Raw genomic sequence first — 15,758 nt, 5'->3', positions numbered from 1 at the left:
CACGCCACTACGCCCGGTTCAGGTTGGAAATAGCATGTCTTGTTGAAATTAAAGCATGTATTTACAAGGATGCAGTATCACATAAAAGATCTTAACTCCGAGCACTCAAAGCCCCTTACATATTTGACGCTAACACGAAACACGGACATTGGCGCCTCAAACATTCTGGAACATTAGACAGGTACAGTGGAGAGATAAGAGGGAAGAGAAGCCGATGGGGTGTGTTGTCGACCCCAGCCTCACCCGTCCACGAGTCGGATGGCTCACCTGCAATGAACAAGGTGTAAGGTACAGGCGAGTGAGAGATGCCAGTGGGAGGTGCGATGTTGGGCGATAGCATACAGTGCGAGCTCTGAAAAGAACTGTCGTGGACTCAGGTTGATGCTCCACAACAGTGTGAGTCAATGAGGTGTATGTGCTGGGAGATGTGATGGTACAATGTGCGTGTATAAACACTTGTAAGAGAGAAGTCAGCTCGAAGGAGTTCTTGGTGCAGTGCTCGCTCCGTCCGGTGCTTTGGGAACTCAGTCAATCCGGCTAGGTCTCTCTCCCCATGACTCAGGACGTAAACTCTTTTGAAATGTTAAGTTTCTCTTGCAGAACTCTTTTTGGACCTGAACTCGACTCACCCACTCCAGGACACTGCTCCATACTAACCGTTCCGTCAGGCTTTTATTGCCCTTCTTCCTGCCTCAACTGATGTATTCCTTTCGGCATTCTGCCACACCGATTGGTTGACGCACTGCGATCCAATCATCATGATCTGTCCCGTGTGCAGGTTGGGTGGGGCACTGGCACAGCCCCGGTGGTGCCGATGGCTCGGCATTCCGGCAATAATACTGGTAGCGTTGAAAATGCTATGGCGATCGAAGCACTGGAATGGCGATTAAACAGTCGAAGCGCTGCTGAAATGGATTGCTTTGAGAATGTGTTTGAGAATGGAGAAGAGCACAAAGGGGATAGTTCAATGGAACTACATTCACAACGCATCTTCCCCTTCCACTAATACGAGGGGGAGCAGTATTGCAATCGAAAACCATTATGGTGATAACTACGCGAGGGATCCCTTACGTGTTGTATGCGACTCCCCGGCATCTTCCAAAACTGCAACACCACCACAAGATAAAGGAAGATGATTCGCAATACCAGCTACTACCAAAGGTGGTGCTATTTCCGCCACATGTCAATTTTGGAGTTAAGGTGACATCCACATTTGCTCCATTATCGTAAGAAGATTGTGCACTGAACAGGTTGTTCTAATCCAATAATAATTCTATCTTTACGAGCTCTGGCCTCTGTGGATCATTTGCCAATCCGGTTCTGATCTAATATATTAAAGAGAGTTTGTACCCTTTGCATTTATCCAATTCAGTCTGCCTTCCCTATCGTCCATCTCTGTTATGGTCCTTTGGATCGTGTGTCAGTCCGGATAATTTGTATAAACTTTCTATCTCACATCACCTATATAACGGCAATCACCCATTTCATGCCATAACATGTCGTCAGCTGAAAAATCCGCTTTCTTCAAGCTGTATGGATAAATACCTTCACATAAAGTACTGTATTTTCTGGTGTATGAACCACACTTTTTTTTAATCGGCAAAAAAGGTAAAAATTGGGGGTGCAGGTAAAGCACGGGTATAGGGGGGGATCAGTCTTAAAAACGATCAATGCTGAATTTCAATTATATTCCAAATGGACTTTTTTTGTTTTTTTTTGTTTGCAGTCAGAACTGCTATTCATCTCAATTCTGCAGTTTAAATTTTGAAAATCGGTTCAGGTTAAGTGTTTGTACAGCGTTTTATTAACCACGTGTAGAAATTAAATAAATAAAAATGGAGACACCCGCAGTTTAGGTGTAAATTAACCTACAATACAATATAACTTGTAAATTATAATGTTATCATTTATAAAATTCATTTCAAAATCGCAGTGTATCAATTATCAGAATTTCATGGAACAATCTTACCCACATGAACTGATAAAACCTCCTCTTTCCTCTTCTTCCTCTTTGCTCACCTTGGATCTTTATTTTTATCTTACAAGTTAAATTAACTTGTAAATTATAATGTTATCATTTTAAAACTTACATTATGAAAAAAAACTGTACAGTACTGTATATCAGAATTATCACAGAGGAATCTCACCTCCACTCGCTGAGAAAACCCATCTAAATCTTCTATTGTGCTCTCATAGCATTTTGAAGTACAGATTTATTTATTTATTACCACGCATGAGTACCTGCGTACCAGTTATGTGAAACCCTGACAATAGCTAGTCTAATAACGGAGCTCCCACCTCAAATAAGCTTGCGTGCATCCAACGACAGGCTGGGGGAGCGGTCACGTGACCCTCAAGAAGGGCTGCCTTGTGCTTCGCGAGTGCCTCGGCTTATGTCACCAGATTACGTCGCGTATCATCCATTCTCTCTATCAAGATATCAAGGCGTTCATTCACCACAGAGTTCAAGCTCTGTCTGCTCGTCTGTAGGAGAGTTTGGGAACCGGGAATCTGGGAGGCGATTCGGCATAGACGAGTCAGCTATCCGGCGCTGGAGAACAAGCAAGGCAACAATAGAGAAGTTGCCAAAGAAGAAGGCGCTGAGGGGAAAGTCAGTAAGTGCCTCGTCGCTTGGGTCCAGGAGAAGAGAGCAGAGGGTTCTGCCATTTCAACATTTGCTCACAGGCTGAAGGCGAAGAGCTTAGCTCAGGAGGATGACATTGGGGACTTCACAGCCAGCCTGTCATGGGCCTAAAGGTTCATGGCACACCACCAACTGTCGGTTCAATGTCGCACACACATCTCGCAGCATCTTCTCGATAATATGGCTGATAAGACGACGCGCTTCCAGTCCTACATCATCGAGCTTCGCCGAGAGCATGACTATCCCCTCAGCAAGATCGGAAATGCCGACCAGACCCCCCAAACCTTCGACATACCGAGAGGGACCACCATCACAGTGAAGGGGTAGCGCAATGTGACGATCAACACTACTGGTCACAAGAAGGACCAATTCACCGTCATGCTCACCTGCACCGCAGATGGTGGCAAGTTTTGCCCGTATGTCATATTCAAGAGGAAGACACTGCCCAAAGACAAGTTTCCTGAACGCATCATTGTTCGTGTGCAGCAGAAGGGGTGGATAGATGAGGGACTGGTCCAGAACTGAGTGTGCACGGTCTGGAGTAGTAGACCGGATGGTAGAGCATGCTAGTCCTGGATGAATTCAGATGTCACAAGACCGCCGACACCAAAGCGCTGCTCCGTCGGACCAACAATGACCTCATCGTCATCCCAAGTGGGATGACATCGCTCCTGCAGCTCCTCGATGTGTCCATCAACAAGCAGTTCAAAGACGGGCTACGTCTCTGCTGCTCCGACTGGATAATGAGTGGGGAGAAGACCTACACCACGAGTGGAAGGATGAGAAAGGTCGACCTTCCAATGATCTGTGGCTGGATCGTCAAGGTGTGGGAGGCGATACCGTCGGCCATCATCAAACAAGCATTTCTGAAATGCTGCATCTCCAACGAGATGGACGGCACAGAGGACGACAACATTTAGGAGGAGGAGGCTGCAAATGACGGTAACAGTGATGTGGACTTCCTCTACCCTGATCCGGAAAAGGAGTTACGTGTCGTCTTCGACGAGGACTTCCTCGGGTTTAACTGAAAAGCTTCATCAAACCCAAACGACTCTTTTCAGGGCCACAAATCCACAAGAAATATGTATGATACCAGTATGAATGCATTTTCGAGCAACAACAAAAAAATCCTCTTTATAATATAGAAAAATAAAGAAAACTTTCAAACTTCTTGGCATCCTCTCCTCTCTCTCTCTTGAACTTCTTGAAAATGAGAATAGGACTGTTTGAGGAAATTAAGCAGACATAGGAGTAAACATGTTGATACCTACGTCACTTTGTTCCATACAAAGTTAATGTACAAACGTATTTAGATCTAGATCTAGATCTAGATCTAGAAAACAAAATGATCAATATATTCATTTATTTTGAGAGTGGAAAACATGAAAACATGGCTGCGGTTAATACACCGGAAAATACGGTAATCTTCTGTCTCCATACATCTGCTGGTAGGGTGCTTCTGGAGCCCTCATAGTAAGCAATTAACTTCTACCTAGCCTTAAAATGTTCCATTAGTGAAAATAATAACCTCTGTGAAATTTACATTAAATCAGAAGTTGCTTAGGGGGTCCACCGGTAGCCCGAAGTTGGAGGGCTATGTCCTCTACTAGGTGCATACGGCAGCTATTCAAATAGGATCCATTAATGAATGTAACATATATAAGCGTGATACAGCTTCAGTGTTTATTGTACATATTAGTGCTATGTTCTAGTGAGCCCTTTTTGTTCAGATAATAGTGTTGTGGTTACCAGATTCGCAAACCACCATTCAGGTCCCTTAGGTGAGGTATCTCGGTAAGTGCATGTGTAGTTAGGCCCAAACCCGTTGTCTCATGGGAATACATGTCATTTATGCGAGCTGCGACTCTTCAGGATAGCCGTTTTTCTTTTACTATCTTTATTTTGGACCAACCGCCATGATCACAACCACAACATCAACCACCGACCACAACCACCGCTTCACCACAACCGCCACGACCTTCACGCACACCTCACAACCGTAGCATCGCCACCGTTCTTGCCCCGCTGTGGGTACCGGTGTTGGACTCAAGCAGAACGCGCGTCGAACAGCGTGTACAAAATCACGGATTTTGTGCTTCAAAAACGGATCAAAAACGACACACGCCCACTTTTTGCCGTCCAATCGGTGAGCGAGGGGCGATTTGGCCCCGCCTCCAGAACGATCGATATATGCAAATTTGTGGATCAAAGCCTTCACGCCCACTTTTTCTCGGGCCAATGGGGAGCGAGGTGAAAGGTCAAAGGGAGGGGGTCAAAGGCGAAGTTACGGGGGGATAAAAGGACGGTGTTCGTCAGTCAGAAGAGAGTCGCAAACGAGAACGAGAAGAAGTCGAGAACGAGAAGGAGTCGGAACGGAGGGGACGAGTGTGGAAGACTGGAGCCCGGGCCTGCAGTGGCTGGAGAAGCTGAAGAGAGTCGGACGAGGGGTGCTCGCGTCGGTGCCAGGAGCTGCACGCCCGAGGGAGGCCGGCAGCGCGACCTGGCCGAGGTGGAGACGCACACCAGGGATAATAAAGATCCTCTATACCCCGAGCATCAGCAACCCCTCCTGTTTCCCGCCGCGCTGAGATAGTGCGACCAAGGGGGCCCCTTTTCCCACCCCCCTGCCTGACACTGTCCGCGAGGCCCGCGGAGAGAAGCGCCATCGCCGCTCCGCGTCTCATCACCAGACGGGTAGGCCCGACCCGGTCTCGGCCTCAGGCCCGCCTCATTCTTGAGGTATTTCTTTTCCTTGGTTTTGGGTATGTGTTGTCGGCGCCGTCTGTGAAGTAGAATTGTATAAGTGTTGCCGTGTGCTCGGTAGGCGGTATTAGCTCTGCACTGTGTTTTCACTTTTATGTTTGCTTTTTGTGTAAATGGAATTGTGTTTTCTTTTTTTTGTGTGCATTTGGTGGAATTGTATTTGTGTGCTTCCCGTGTGCCGCGAATAAATGTGCTTTATTGTTGAACTGTTTCCCGCTCGCTTCGCGTCTTTTCTCCCATTGGAATCCCCATCTTGCTTCACGTAAAGGGTTGGTAGTGGGCTGAATACGCCCGATAATTAATCGAACCGTCGAGGTCGACGATAACACCGCTCGGTTATTCTGATAGTACGGAACGGGTCGCTTAAGTGGCCCGTGTCCGAAGTCGACTTGCGGCGAGGTGCGATCGCCCGGTCTACCCTCCGCGTGGGTACTTAGGTAGTTCGACTCTGGCGAGCAACCCTATCCCACGCGGGGGCTGATTGGCTCGATCGCGGTGAGACCGAAAGGTCCACCCGTGACTGGTTCCCCGGCGCAGTCCGAGAGGGTCACGACTGGATTGTCCGTCCGGTGGGCGACGTGCCGCGATTCGAGTTACGTGGCCGTTCGCACGCCGGCGGGCGCGCGAATCTGCAACACTGGTGTCAGGAGTGGATACAAATTCATCGCCCTCCTCGCGGCACTGGTATCGGAGAACAGGAAACGGGCTCTCCTGTCTCCGGCTAAATTTACGGGAATCGGTCCAGGGGTGAGAGAAGCGACCCCCGATTCCCTCCAAATTACGAGCGAGCAAATTAACCCTTCACGAGAAGCAAGATGGCGTCTCAAGGCGAGCGGGAGCCGGGGGGTATTAGAAATGTATATGTGTAGTAATGTAGAGTCCATGGTCCAGGATGGAATCCCCGAGCAGGAAATGTTGATTGTGCAGGAACACGGACTCGCCCAACTGAACCCAGGGCCCGAGGTGGGGTGCGGCAGCGGCCGCGGTGTATGACACCTCCCCCCTCTCCACCAAGACCCTTCCCCAACCCTTGCCGAAACGGCTCAGCTGAGTGCATCCAACATGGCCCAGCTATGCTAGCCATGCTGGCGGCAATGAACGAAAAGATGAATGCGAAAATGATCGAAAAAATGGATGCAAACACAAATGAAATGAAAAACGAAATGAAAGACATGAACAAGCAAATGAATGAAGTGAAAACTTGACGATGGATGCGAATACACAACAAATAAACGAAAAGATGGATACAAAAATGAACGGAATGGAAACAAACATGAAGGAGGAAATGAAAAAGCTGCGGGGTGAGACGCAGAACATGGGCCGAAGCCTGCAGGCGGGCATGAAGGCCGTGGACCGGGGAGATAAAAATGGCGACTCCACGTGTGGGAGCAAACGAGCTGGGTGGGGTGCAACGAAAGACAGGCCCGCGGTGGAGGCGGGTGAAAAATAACCGTGGAACGTGTTGGGCGAGGGTCGTGACGATGACCGAAAGGGAAAAATTAAATGGGGAGACCAAAACGTGTGAGACGAGACACGAGGTGACGACAACAGAAATAATAGTTGAGACAAGGGAGGTAAAGGGTGAAGAGTTGGCAGAGACACGGGAGATGGGAACGATAGAGGGAAGACTACACGATGAAGACGGGGTAAGTGACGCGCACGCACACATGGAGGTAGTGGAGGACAATGGGGTTGAGCTCGCGGAGCGTGTTGGGACCCGGTGCGAGCACCTGGATGGCCTCCTCCAGGAACGAGGGGAGGGAGTATGCCCTTGAGGCGAGTCACACCAGGTGAGTTCGGTCGTGCTTTGCGAGGTTGAGGGGACGAGTGCTGTGGACGGGTGCACGGAGAGCTTGGGGGGTGTAGAGGCCCCGGAGACCCTTGTGGGGACACAAATCCCCAGTGTGGTTGTCCCTGTGTTTGTGGTGCAAGGTGTGAGTGCGGCACCGTGTGTGGAAGCGACCCCGTGTGTGAGTGGTGTGGTGGCGATGGTGCCAGAGTGCGTGCTTCCCAGCACGCCGGGTGTGGATGGGGCACCGTGTGTGAGTGAGGCCGTGCGTGTGAGTGAAACGGCCAGTATGAGTGAGGCACCACGTGTGAGTGGTGTGGTGGCGATGGTGCCAGAGTGCGTGCTTCCCAGCACGCCGGGTGTGGATGGGGCACCGTGTGTGAGTGAGGCCGTGTGTGTGAGTGAAACGGCCAGTATGAGTGAGGCACCACGTGTGAGTGGTGTGGTGGCGATGGTGCCGGAGTACGTGCTTCCCAGCACGCCGTGTGTGGATGAGGCACGGAGTGTGAGTGAGGTACCGCGGGTGAGTGCCCCCGCGTGTGTGGATGAGGCACGGAGTGTGAGTGAGGCACCGCGGGTTAGTGCCCCCGCGTGTGTGAGTGAGGCACGGTGTGTGGATGAGGCACCGCGGGTGAGTGTCCCCGCATGCGTGAGTGAACGGCCGTGTGCAAGGTCGCTGTGTGCCAGGGAGACCGTGTGTGTGAGAGAGCGGTATGAGAGGGAGATGTCGGTTGGCATGCGGGAGCACGCAGCCGCGTCTCCCGGTGTGAATGTGATGGTGTGGACTGTGTAAGGCCGTAACACGCAGGTGTGCGTGCAGGTTGAATGGAGGCGACGACGGAGACATGGGAGGAACGAAAGCCGAGTAGCGGCTGTAGTTGTTTCGGGACCGTGCCGGGTTCACCCAGCAGTGAGCACGCGGTCCGTGCTGTGCAACGCACGAGACCACCACGTGCTCGCTTGCGAGAGTGAAGTCCCGGTCCGGAAACGCACGCGGTGGATTTGCCGATCCCGCGGACGGACAAAGTTTAGGCAGGTAAACGGATTTGGACCGGACGGGTTCTCCACGCGATCGTGTGTGTTAAGCTCCAACGGGCAAAGCACATGTGTTCGCGTGGGGAACCCTCGAGACGTGTGGCTTGTGTTTTTTATGCGCGGTGACGTCATGGCTGCACGTGGGGTTGGAATCCGGCAGGAGGGGTATCTCTGCCGGATGGTCCCGTCCAAGGAGGGACGAGGAACACGTGCAGCTGCATGACGTCACGGGCAGGTGCAAAGTGCGCGAGCTCTGAGTTGCCGCGCAGGTGCTGCGCATGTAAAGAGGAAAAAAAAAAAAAGGGAAAACAGCAAGCCTCACTTTCGGGTGTACAGGATTCCTGGGTAAGGGGTGGAAGACCCCCTTAACCTGGGCAGAGGATGGAAACTAGTTAGGGGGAAGGGTTAGCTTAGTTAGACCGACTTCATGGGGCAGGGGTAAGTCCTCATGGAGTCCGTGGAATGGATTAGTTAGAGGGATTGTAGCCAGATTTAGGTTGGGAAATAAAATGATTGATTTGGAGACAGAGACAGACTTTGGATGTGTAGAGGGGACGTAGCTTAGCTACGTAGTGTTAAAAGGAACGTGCTACTAGTTTAAGGGACGACGTGGGAGCACGAGTTAGTTAGGGGATGTAGTTAGAAGGATGGCAGAGTTCAGCGGTGTGTGTGTTGAAGAGTTGGTGAGTTGTGAGGTGAGTACATGAGTGAGTGAGGCCAGCGGGTCTGTGTGTGTGGAGTGAATGGGGAATGCATGGTGCGATGAGTGATTGGGGGGAGGAGTGACTCCCGCCCAAGGGACCCCGGGGTCAGTGTAGAGTAAGTTAGCTGGGTTAGTCAAATTGAAAAATGGAGATCGTTTTGTTGTTGGTGGGAAAGTAGGCTCGAGACCCATTTGGAGGGGTGCAGGAGCCCTGTTGACGGGCTTGGGAGCGTGGCTGCGAAAGGTGAGTATCGCTGAGTGGGTACCCCGGGCACCAGGCTAGTCGGCCGCGGTAGGCCAAGGGCCCATGGGGGGCCGGGATAGAGTAGTGGGCACGGGTGCGCCTGCTTGGTGCGGGGGCCCGGGGCGCCATTAGCCGCGTGGGCAGTGTAGTGGGCACGGGTGACCCTCGGAAAGGGGCCCGGGAGGCCGGCCTGCCACGTGTGCGTTTCAGGGGAGGTGCCATGGGGGGCACTCCCCGGTGGTAGGGAGCTGGTAGGCTCGGAGGCAGTGTAGTGCCCGGGGGTGCCACAGCGGGAGATTCGGCAGAGGGTCGTGCCTGCCAAAGGGAGCCACGTGTCCCAGCCAGGAGACCGTGTGAGGGCACGGAGAGAAAATTGGGGGGCGAGGCCCGAAATTGTAAGGACACCAACACAGGCGACGGGGATCTGGGTTGTTAGAACCAATAGTTTAAGCGAGAGGCGCTTGTTGAAAGCCCCGGGGTAGTTTAACAGTTAAATGGTTAGGGTAGATTAGAGATGTACCCTCCGCACCATCCATCCCCTCGCTGTCGTTGTGGGCCGCTGGACCCACTTGGTGTTAAGATCGCCGAACTCTGGGGAGGCCATTCTGAGGCTTCGTTGGGCCTCGACACAGGACGTTAGCTCTCCTTATTCCCCTCCGGGAAGGAACGTAGGGGTTGGGAGTAGGCTAGGTGACAGGATAGGTTAGCCGAACAAGGACGATAAAGGGGGTTAGGGGACGATTTATAGTGGGGGAGTAAAAATAAAAACAACAAAAAAAATAAGTTGGGGCTAAATTGGGGTTTGACAAATTAAGGGAGTGGGTATGTACAGTGACAGGCAAAGGCGATAGGTTGGGAGGGAGACGGGGAGGTAGGTCCGAGCCCGCCTTCCAAGTGGCCAGCACCACCGCACTCCCTCCACCAACTTCCACTGACGGCAAAAGCTGGCCAGCTTCATCTGCTGGCTGTGTTACTGCAAGGCCTGTGCCGGCCAGTTCATCTGCTGGCTGTTTTTCTTCGAGGCCTGTGCCGGCCTGGTTCTGCGGGCTGAGTTTGCCTGCAGCGGCCTTATTCTGCGGGCTGAGTTTGCCTGCTCACCTTTGCCATGCCATGCCCACTGCCCATGTTCACCAGCCCCGTTCAATTTTGCTTTGCCCCCCCCTGTTCATTTCCATGTGCGCCAGGATCAAGGCAACAGTTTGCAAGCTGCAAGAACTGCCCTGTTGGCAGCTACAACACGGGCCTGCAGTGGCGGCCCGTGCACCGTGTTTGTGTCCATGCATCCATTCGTTGTGCTCATTGCGTGTGCCACTTGAGCTGGCACGGAGACTGCGTTTGTGCAGCCCATGCACCGTTGTGGTTCACTGCATTCAGTTCAAACCGTTCATGCATCCATTCGTTGTGCTCATTGCGTGTGCCACTTGAGCTGGCACGGAGACTGCGTTGTGCAGCCCAAGCACCGTTGTGGTTCACTGAGTTCAGTTCAAAAGGGAAGGCCTTGGACTGCGTGTGAGCAGCCAGCCACGTTCCCTGTCACCTGCATTGTTTGAGCCAGAGACTGCATGCGGGCAGCCTGGCTCCCTGCTAACTGCTTTTCTTTTGCAGAGTTCAATGATCCTGGGCCATGGTTTAGTGTAAGATTTGTAAGTTAAGGTTAAGATGTACTGTAAATATGAGTGCGCCCGGCATGTATGTCTTAGCGCCGGCAATTTTATTTAAGTCGTCCGTGTGAGTGAGTTTGTTTAGGTAGTTACGCAGCCCTCAGGTTATTTATTTTGGGGACACGAATACCATGAATGTCGCACTCAGGGATCCGTAGGTAAAATGTACTAGGGGAAAACTACACATGATGGCACACGAAAATTTGACGACTCGGGACGAGTCTGTAAAAAGGGAAGGGGGTAGTGTTGTGGTTACCAGATTCGCAAACCACCATTCAGGTCCCTTAGGTGAGGTATCTCGGTAAGTGCATGTGTAGTTAGGCCCAAACCCGTTGTCTCGTGGGAATACATGTCATTTATGCGAGCTGCGACTCTTCAGGATAGCCGTTTTTCTTTTACTATCTTTATTTTGGACCAACCGCCCTGATCACAACCACAACATCAACCACCGACCACAACCACCGCTTCACCACAACCGCCACGACCTTCACGCACACCTCACAACCGTAGCATCGCCACCGTTCTTGCCCCGCTGTGGGTACCGGTGTTGGACTCATGCAGAACGCGCGTCGAACAGCGTGTACAAAATCACGGATTTTGTGCTTCAAAACGGATCAAAAACGACACACGCCCACTTTTTGCCGTCCAATCGGTGAGCGAGGGGCGATTTGGCCCCGCCTCCAGAACGATCGATATATGCAAATTTGTGGATCAAAAAGCCTTCACGCCCACTTTTTCTCGGGCCAATGGGGAGCGAGGTGAAAGGTCAAAGGGAGGGGGTCAAAGGCGAAGTTACGGGGGGATAAAAGGACGGTGTTCGTCAGTCAGAAGAGAGTCGCAAACGAGAACGAGAAGAAGTCGAGAACGAGAAGGAGTCGGAACGGAGGGGACGAGTGTGGAAGACTGGAGCCCGAAGCCTGCAGTGGCTGGAGAAGCTGAAGAGAGTCGGACGAGGGGGTGCTCGCGTCGGTGCCAGGAGCTGCACGCCCGAGGGAGGCCGGCAGCGCGACCTGGCCGAGGTGGAGACGCACACCAGGGATAATAAAGATCCTCTATACCCCGAGCATCAGCAACCCCCTCCTGTTTCCCCCGCGCTGAGATAGTGCGACAAGGGGGCCCCTTTTCCCACCCCCTGCCTGACACTGTCCGCGAGGCCCGCGGAGAGAAGCGCCATCGCCGCTCCGCGTCTCATCACCAGACGGGTAGGCCCGACCCGGTCTCGGCCTCAGGCCCGCCTCATTCTTGAGGTATTTCTTTTCCTTGGTTTTGGGTATGTGTTGTCGGCGCCGTCTGTGAAGTAGAATTGTATAAGTGTTGCCGTGTGCTCGGTAGGCGGTATTAGCTCTGCACTGTGTTTTCACTTTTATGTTTGCTTTTTGTGTAAATGGAATTGTGTTTTCTTTTTTTTGTGTGCATTTGGTGGAATTGTATTTGTGTGCTTCCCGTGTGCCGCGAATAAATGTGCTTTATTGTTGAACTGTTTCCCGCTTCGCTTCGTCTTTTTCTCCCATTGAATCCCCATCTTGCTTCACGTAAAGGGTTGGTAGTGGGCTGAATACGCCCGATAATTAATCGAACCGTCGAGGTCGACGATAACACCGCTCGGTTATTCTGATAGTACGGAACGGGTCGCTTAAGTGGCCCGTGTCCGAAGTCGACCTGCGGCGAGGTGCGATCGCCCGGTCTACCCTCCGCGTGGGTACTTAGGTAGTTCGAATTTGGCGAGCAACCCTATCCCACGCGGGGGCTGATTGGCTCGATCGCGGTGAGACCGAAAGGTCCACCCGTGACTGGTTCCCGGCGTTAGTCCGAGAGGGTCACGACTGGATTGTCCGTCCGGTGGGCGACGTGCCGCGATTCGAGTTACGTGGCCGTTCGCACGCCGGCGGGCGCGAATCTGCAACAATATGTTTAAAACAACATATGGCAGCTTTTTTGGAGTTTAAATATGTGCACAATAATAGCTGTCATATATATATATATATATATATATATATATATATATATATATATATATATTTTTTTTTTACACACAATAATGGTAGTAATGGTAATGACACAATAAACTTCAAGCGACCTGGAGCTCTTCACAAAGCCTGATGGATGGCAAAGCTGTTACATTCCATCAAGATTTGTCTGTTGGAAGCTGCAATTAACCAACTCCCCCCAGGAACAATTACAATGAAACACCAGCTGCCAAAAGTGAAGGACTTTGTGACTTTTGCTACCATTGTCTACAGCTCCTGGTGGATTACATGTAATTCTGCTGTCGATGCACCTTGGAATGACTTGAAGCTGTATCACACTCTGCTAATGTATGAAGCTGTGAATCCCGAGGTTTCCATAAGTGCAGTCAGAGCGTTTCAACACCATCTCTGGTACCTCACTGCAGAGATGGTACCTCTCGCACTCTTCATTAACAAAGTACCACAAGAGGAGAAACGGGCACTAGCTGATAGACTGTTGACTGTTAAACCTCCAGAGGTTATACACACGCCATGTGACCGTTTTGGCACTGGGTTTGGGAAGCCCAAGTTCCCTACAGGCATCAATCGGTCCACTACGCTTGCTGATTTAGTCAGCCAAGATTCTTGGTTCACTTCAAATTCTAGAGATAGACCATGAGTTTCTTGCAGAGGATGTTGGAAGCTGGTCAAACTCTGCTGCATACCAAGCTTCTGTTGTTAATGTTGACGCCATGAATGTGGTAAATGATTGTGCTGAGCGTGGAGTAAAACCGAGTTCGGACTTTCTTGCAGCAGCCAAAACTGAAGAACTTTATCAAAATGTGTTACAAGTTGTGGAGCAAGACAGAAAACAAGCATCAAACCTGCGCAAGCAGAAATCTACAAATGACAATTAGCATGAGACTCGGTGTGTTGTGAAATTTGGCACCTTTGATAATATGAACTGTGAATTACTGCAATACGAGGTACCAAGATTCAAACTGTTGGTTTTCAATTCGTTCATTATTGAAGTGCTTTAATACATGTTACTCGTTTTCTCAAAATTTGAAAAATAAAGTCATTTCTTGACTAGCACTGCCTTTTGTTCGGTTTCTATGACTCAAATATAGAAATGGTAACCAATTTATAATACAAGCTCCAATGTATTTAATAAAGCATAAGGCAGCTATTTTTTAATTATATCAATATCTATCAAATAGATGCCTCATGCTTAATTTTGTGGATATGAACGGTGCATTGATTAAACGTAACCTTAAATAGGGCAAATATATGCAGAATGATTATACAGGAGCTATTATTTTTCAGAGTAACTCATTGCATAAATATAGCTGCCTTTTGCATGAAATAATAAACTTGCGATACAATTATGATTGGCTCGTGGAACCCCTAGGGGGCCCAGACAATAATATATTTCAACCAAATTTTGTACGAGTGGTCTAATTAGGAAGTGGAACAAACTGAGGGTAGGTAGAAGTTTAATGCAAAAATTTTTTAACCAGAGTTGGTGTCAAAGCCACCCAATGCTCACCTGTTTATACATTTATCGTTTTTAAAAGACGAGTCAAACAATATTTTTTTTTATAAAGCATTGCAGTGAAGTGTGATCCAAATAATTTTAAAGCAATATATGTATTTGTATATTGTAATAAAAAAAAAGGATGCAGTGTCACATAATGGTAGATAAAAACATTAGAAAGGAAATAACTTGCACCAAAAACTTTAACATTTTCATGCTGACGCTGATGCTCACGCTCACGCCGGGGGGGGGGGGGGGGTATCGCTGCAGCTCTCTGTTCTTCCAACAGGCGAGCTAAAAATAATGGGGCTCCAGAAGCACCCTATCTGCCGGCAAATTATCAAAATGCTTCGAAAGCGATATCCCAAGGATGCAACAGTGAGCTGCTCAAGCAGGCGAGTAAAGCATCAACACGTCAGACACCCATTGGTTTATCACACAATGCACAGCAACAGCACGTCACCGCAACCCTCCCATTGTGCTTACAAAACGTTATTGGCCTTTTGAGATATTCATTCCTTCGTCACACCATGGGATGAGGGCATTCACAGAATCACAGCAGCCCTATTGGAAAGTCAGTGGGGTTTTTTTTTTGGGCATAAAACAGTGCCATGATGGATAAAATAAATAGAGACAGGTGTTGTAAACGAACCATGGCGAATCCGGACAGCAGTGCGGACGTCCGGCTGGACGCCTTGAGCTTGGCTCGACTCAGGTAGAGGCGTCTCCAGGACAGGGCTCTCAAGGACGGCTCGCTCGGAGCCATTGCACGTGACCTTGGGCCCGAGTTAACTCCCACAACGTTAACCTAGAAAACACACTAACTCGACGGTAATTACACACGTGCGGTTATAACGTCGCGGTTCTCATCGAGAAATACTTCGGTGCAGATGAGCTCCCAAATGATTGAGGTTATCGCACCGTGTGAAACGTCGTGACTTCGTCAGATAAAATGTGTAACTTGGAAATGTTAACATCATGCACCCCCTCTCTCGCTCTCTCGTTTCTCAACTTACCCTGTCCGACCACGTATCCGTTATCTGATTGACGATTTTTTTTTACAGCATCGCTCACCTTATCCTAGTTACCCTGAGCACAGGTAATCGTGCGTTCTCCGAGTTAACATCGATTCGCCTCGTCAACATCCTACCACGCCGCGCCGAATACCCACGTCTCCTCGCTTTCCAATCATCACTTCCGGTTTAATGTTTCAATTTCCACAATTTTAACTGTAAATAAATTATTTCTCTTTTATTACGGATTAATTTTCATTACAAGAGACACGTTCGCATTCGTTTAACCATGAAACGTTGATTTCGGTGAACGAGTTAGTAAAAAAAAAAAATTCTTCGGGACGTTGAACATACACCGCCTGAAACGTTGAATGAGTATCGCCAGTGACACGGACTTTGCAGTCGTTTCCAACTCAAAGCCCA

At 50.0% G+C, this 15,758-nt stretch overlaps 1 protein-coding gene and 1 pseudogene across 4 annotated transcripts in view; one reads left to right on the top strand and one right to left on the bottom strand.

Moving 5' to 3' along the window:
- LOC147034105 (calcium release-activated calcium channel protein 1-like) overlaps positions 1-15,535 on the bottom strand; it is a 67,563-nt gene extending 52,028 nt beyond the window's left edge. For 3 of the 4 annotated variants that reach the window (XR_015056973.1, XM_085876514.1, XM_085876512.1), the window contains exon 1: positions 14,975-15,535. Coding sequence is in view for 3 of the 4 variants with exons in the window: in XM_085876514.1 (XP_085732640.1) it covers positions 14,975-15,088 (114 nt within the window). In the remaining variant the exon portion in view is untranslated. The remainder of the gene's footprint in view (positions 1-14,974) is intronic. The other variant, XM_085876520.1, reaches the window with a different exon arrangement.
- LOC147034106 (uncharacterized) lies at positions 2,825-13,867 on the top strand (annotated as a pseudogene).
- Positions 15,536-15,758: the final 223 nt, after the last annotated feature.

The sequence above is a fragment of the Eptatretus burgeri genome, chromosome 1, assembly GCF_056783735.1.
Source record: "Eptatretus burgeri isolate ZD-2024b chromosome 1, Ebu_testis_v1, whole genome shotgun sequence".
Lineage (NCBI taxonomy): Eukaryota > Metazoa > Chordata > Myxini > Myxiniformes > Myxinidae > Eptatretus > Eptatretus burgeri.
This window is presented reverse-complemented; position numbering and strand designations above follow the sequence as displayed.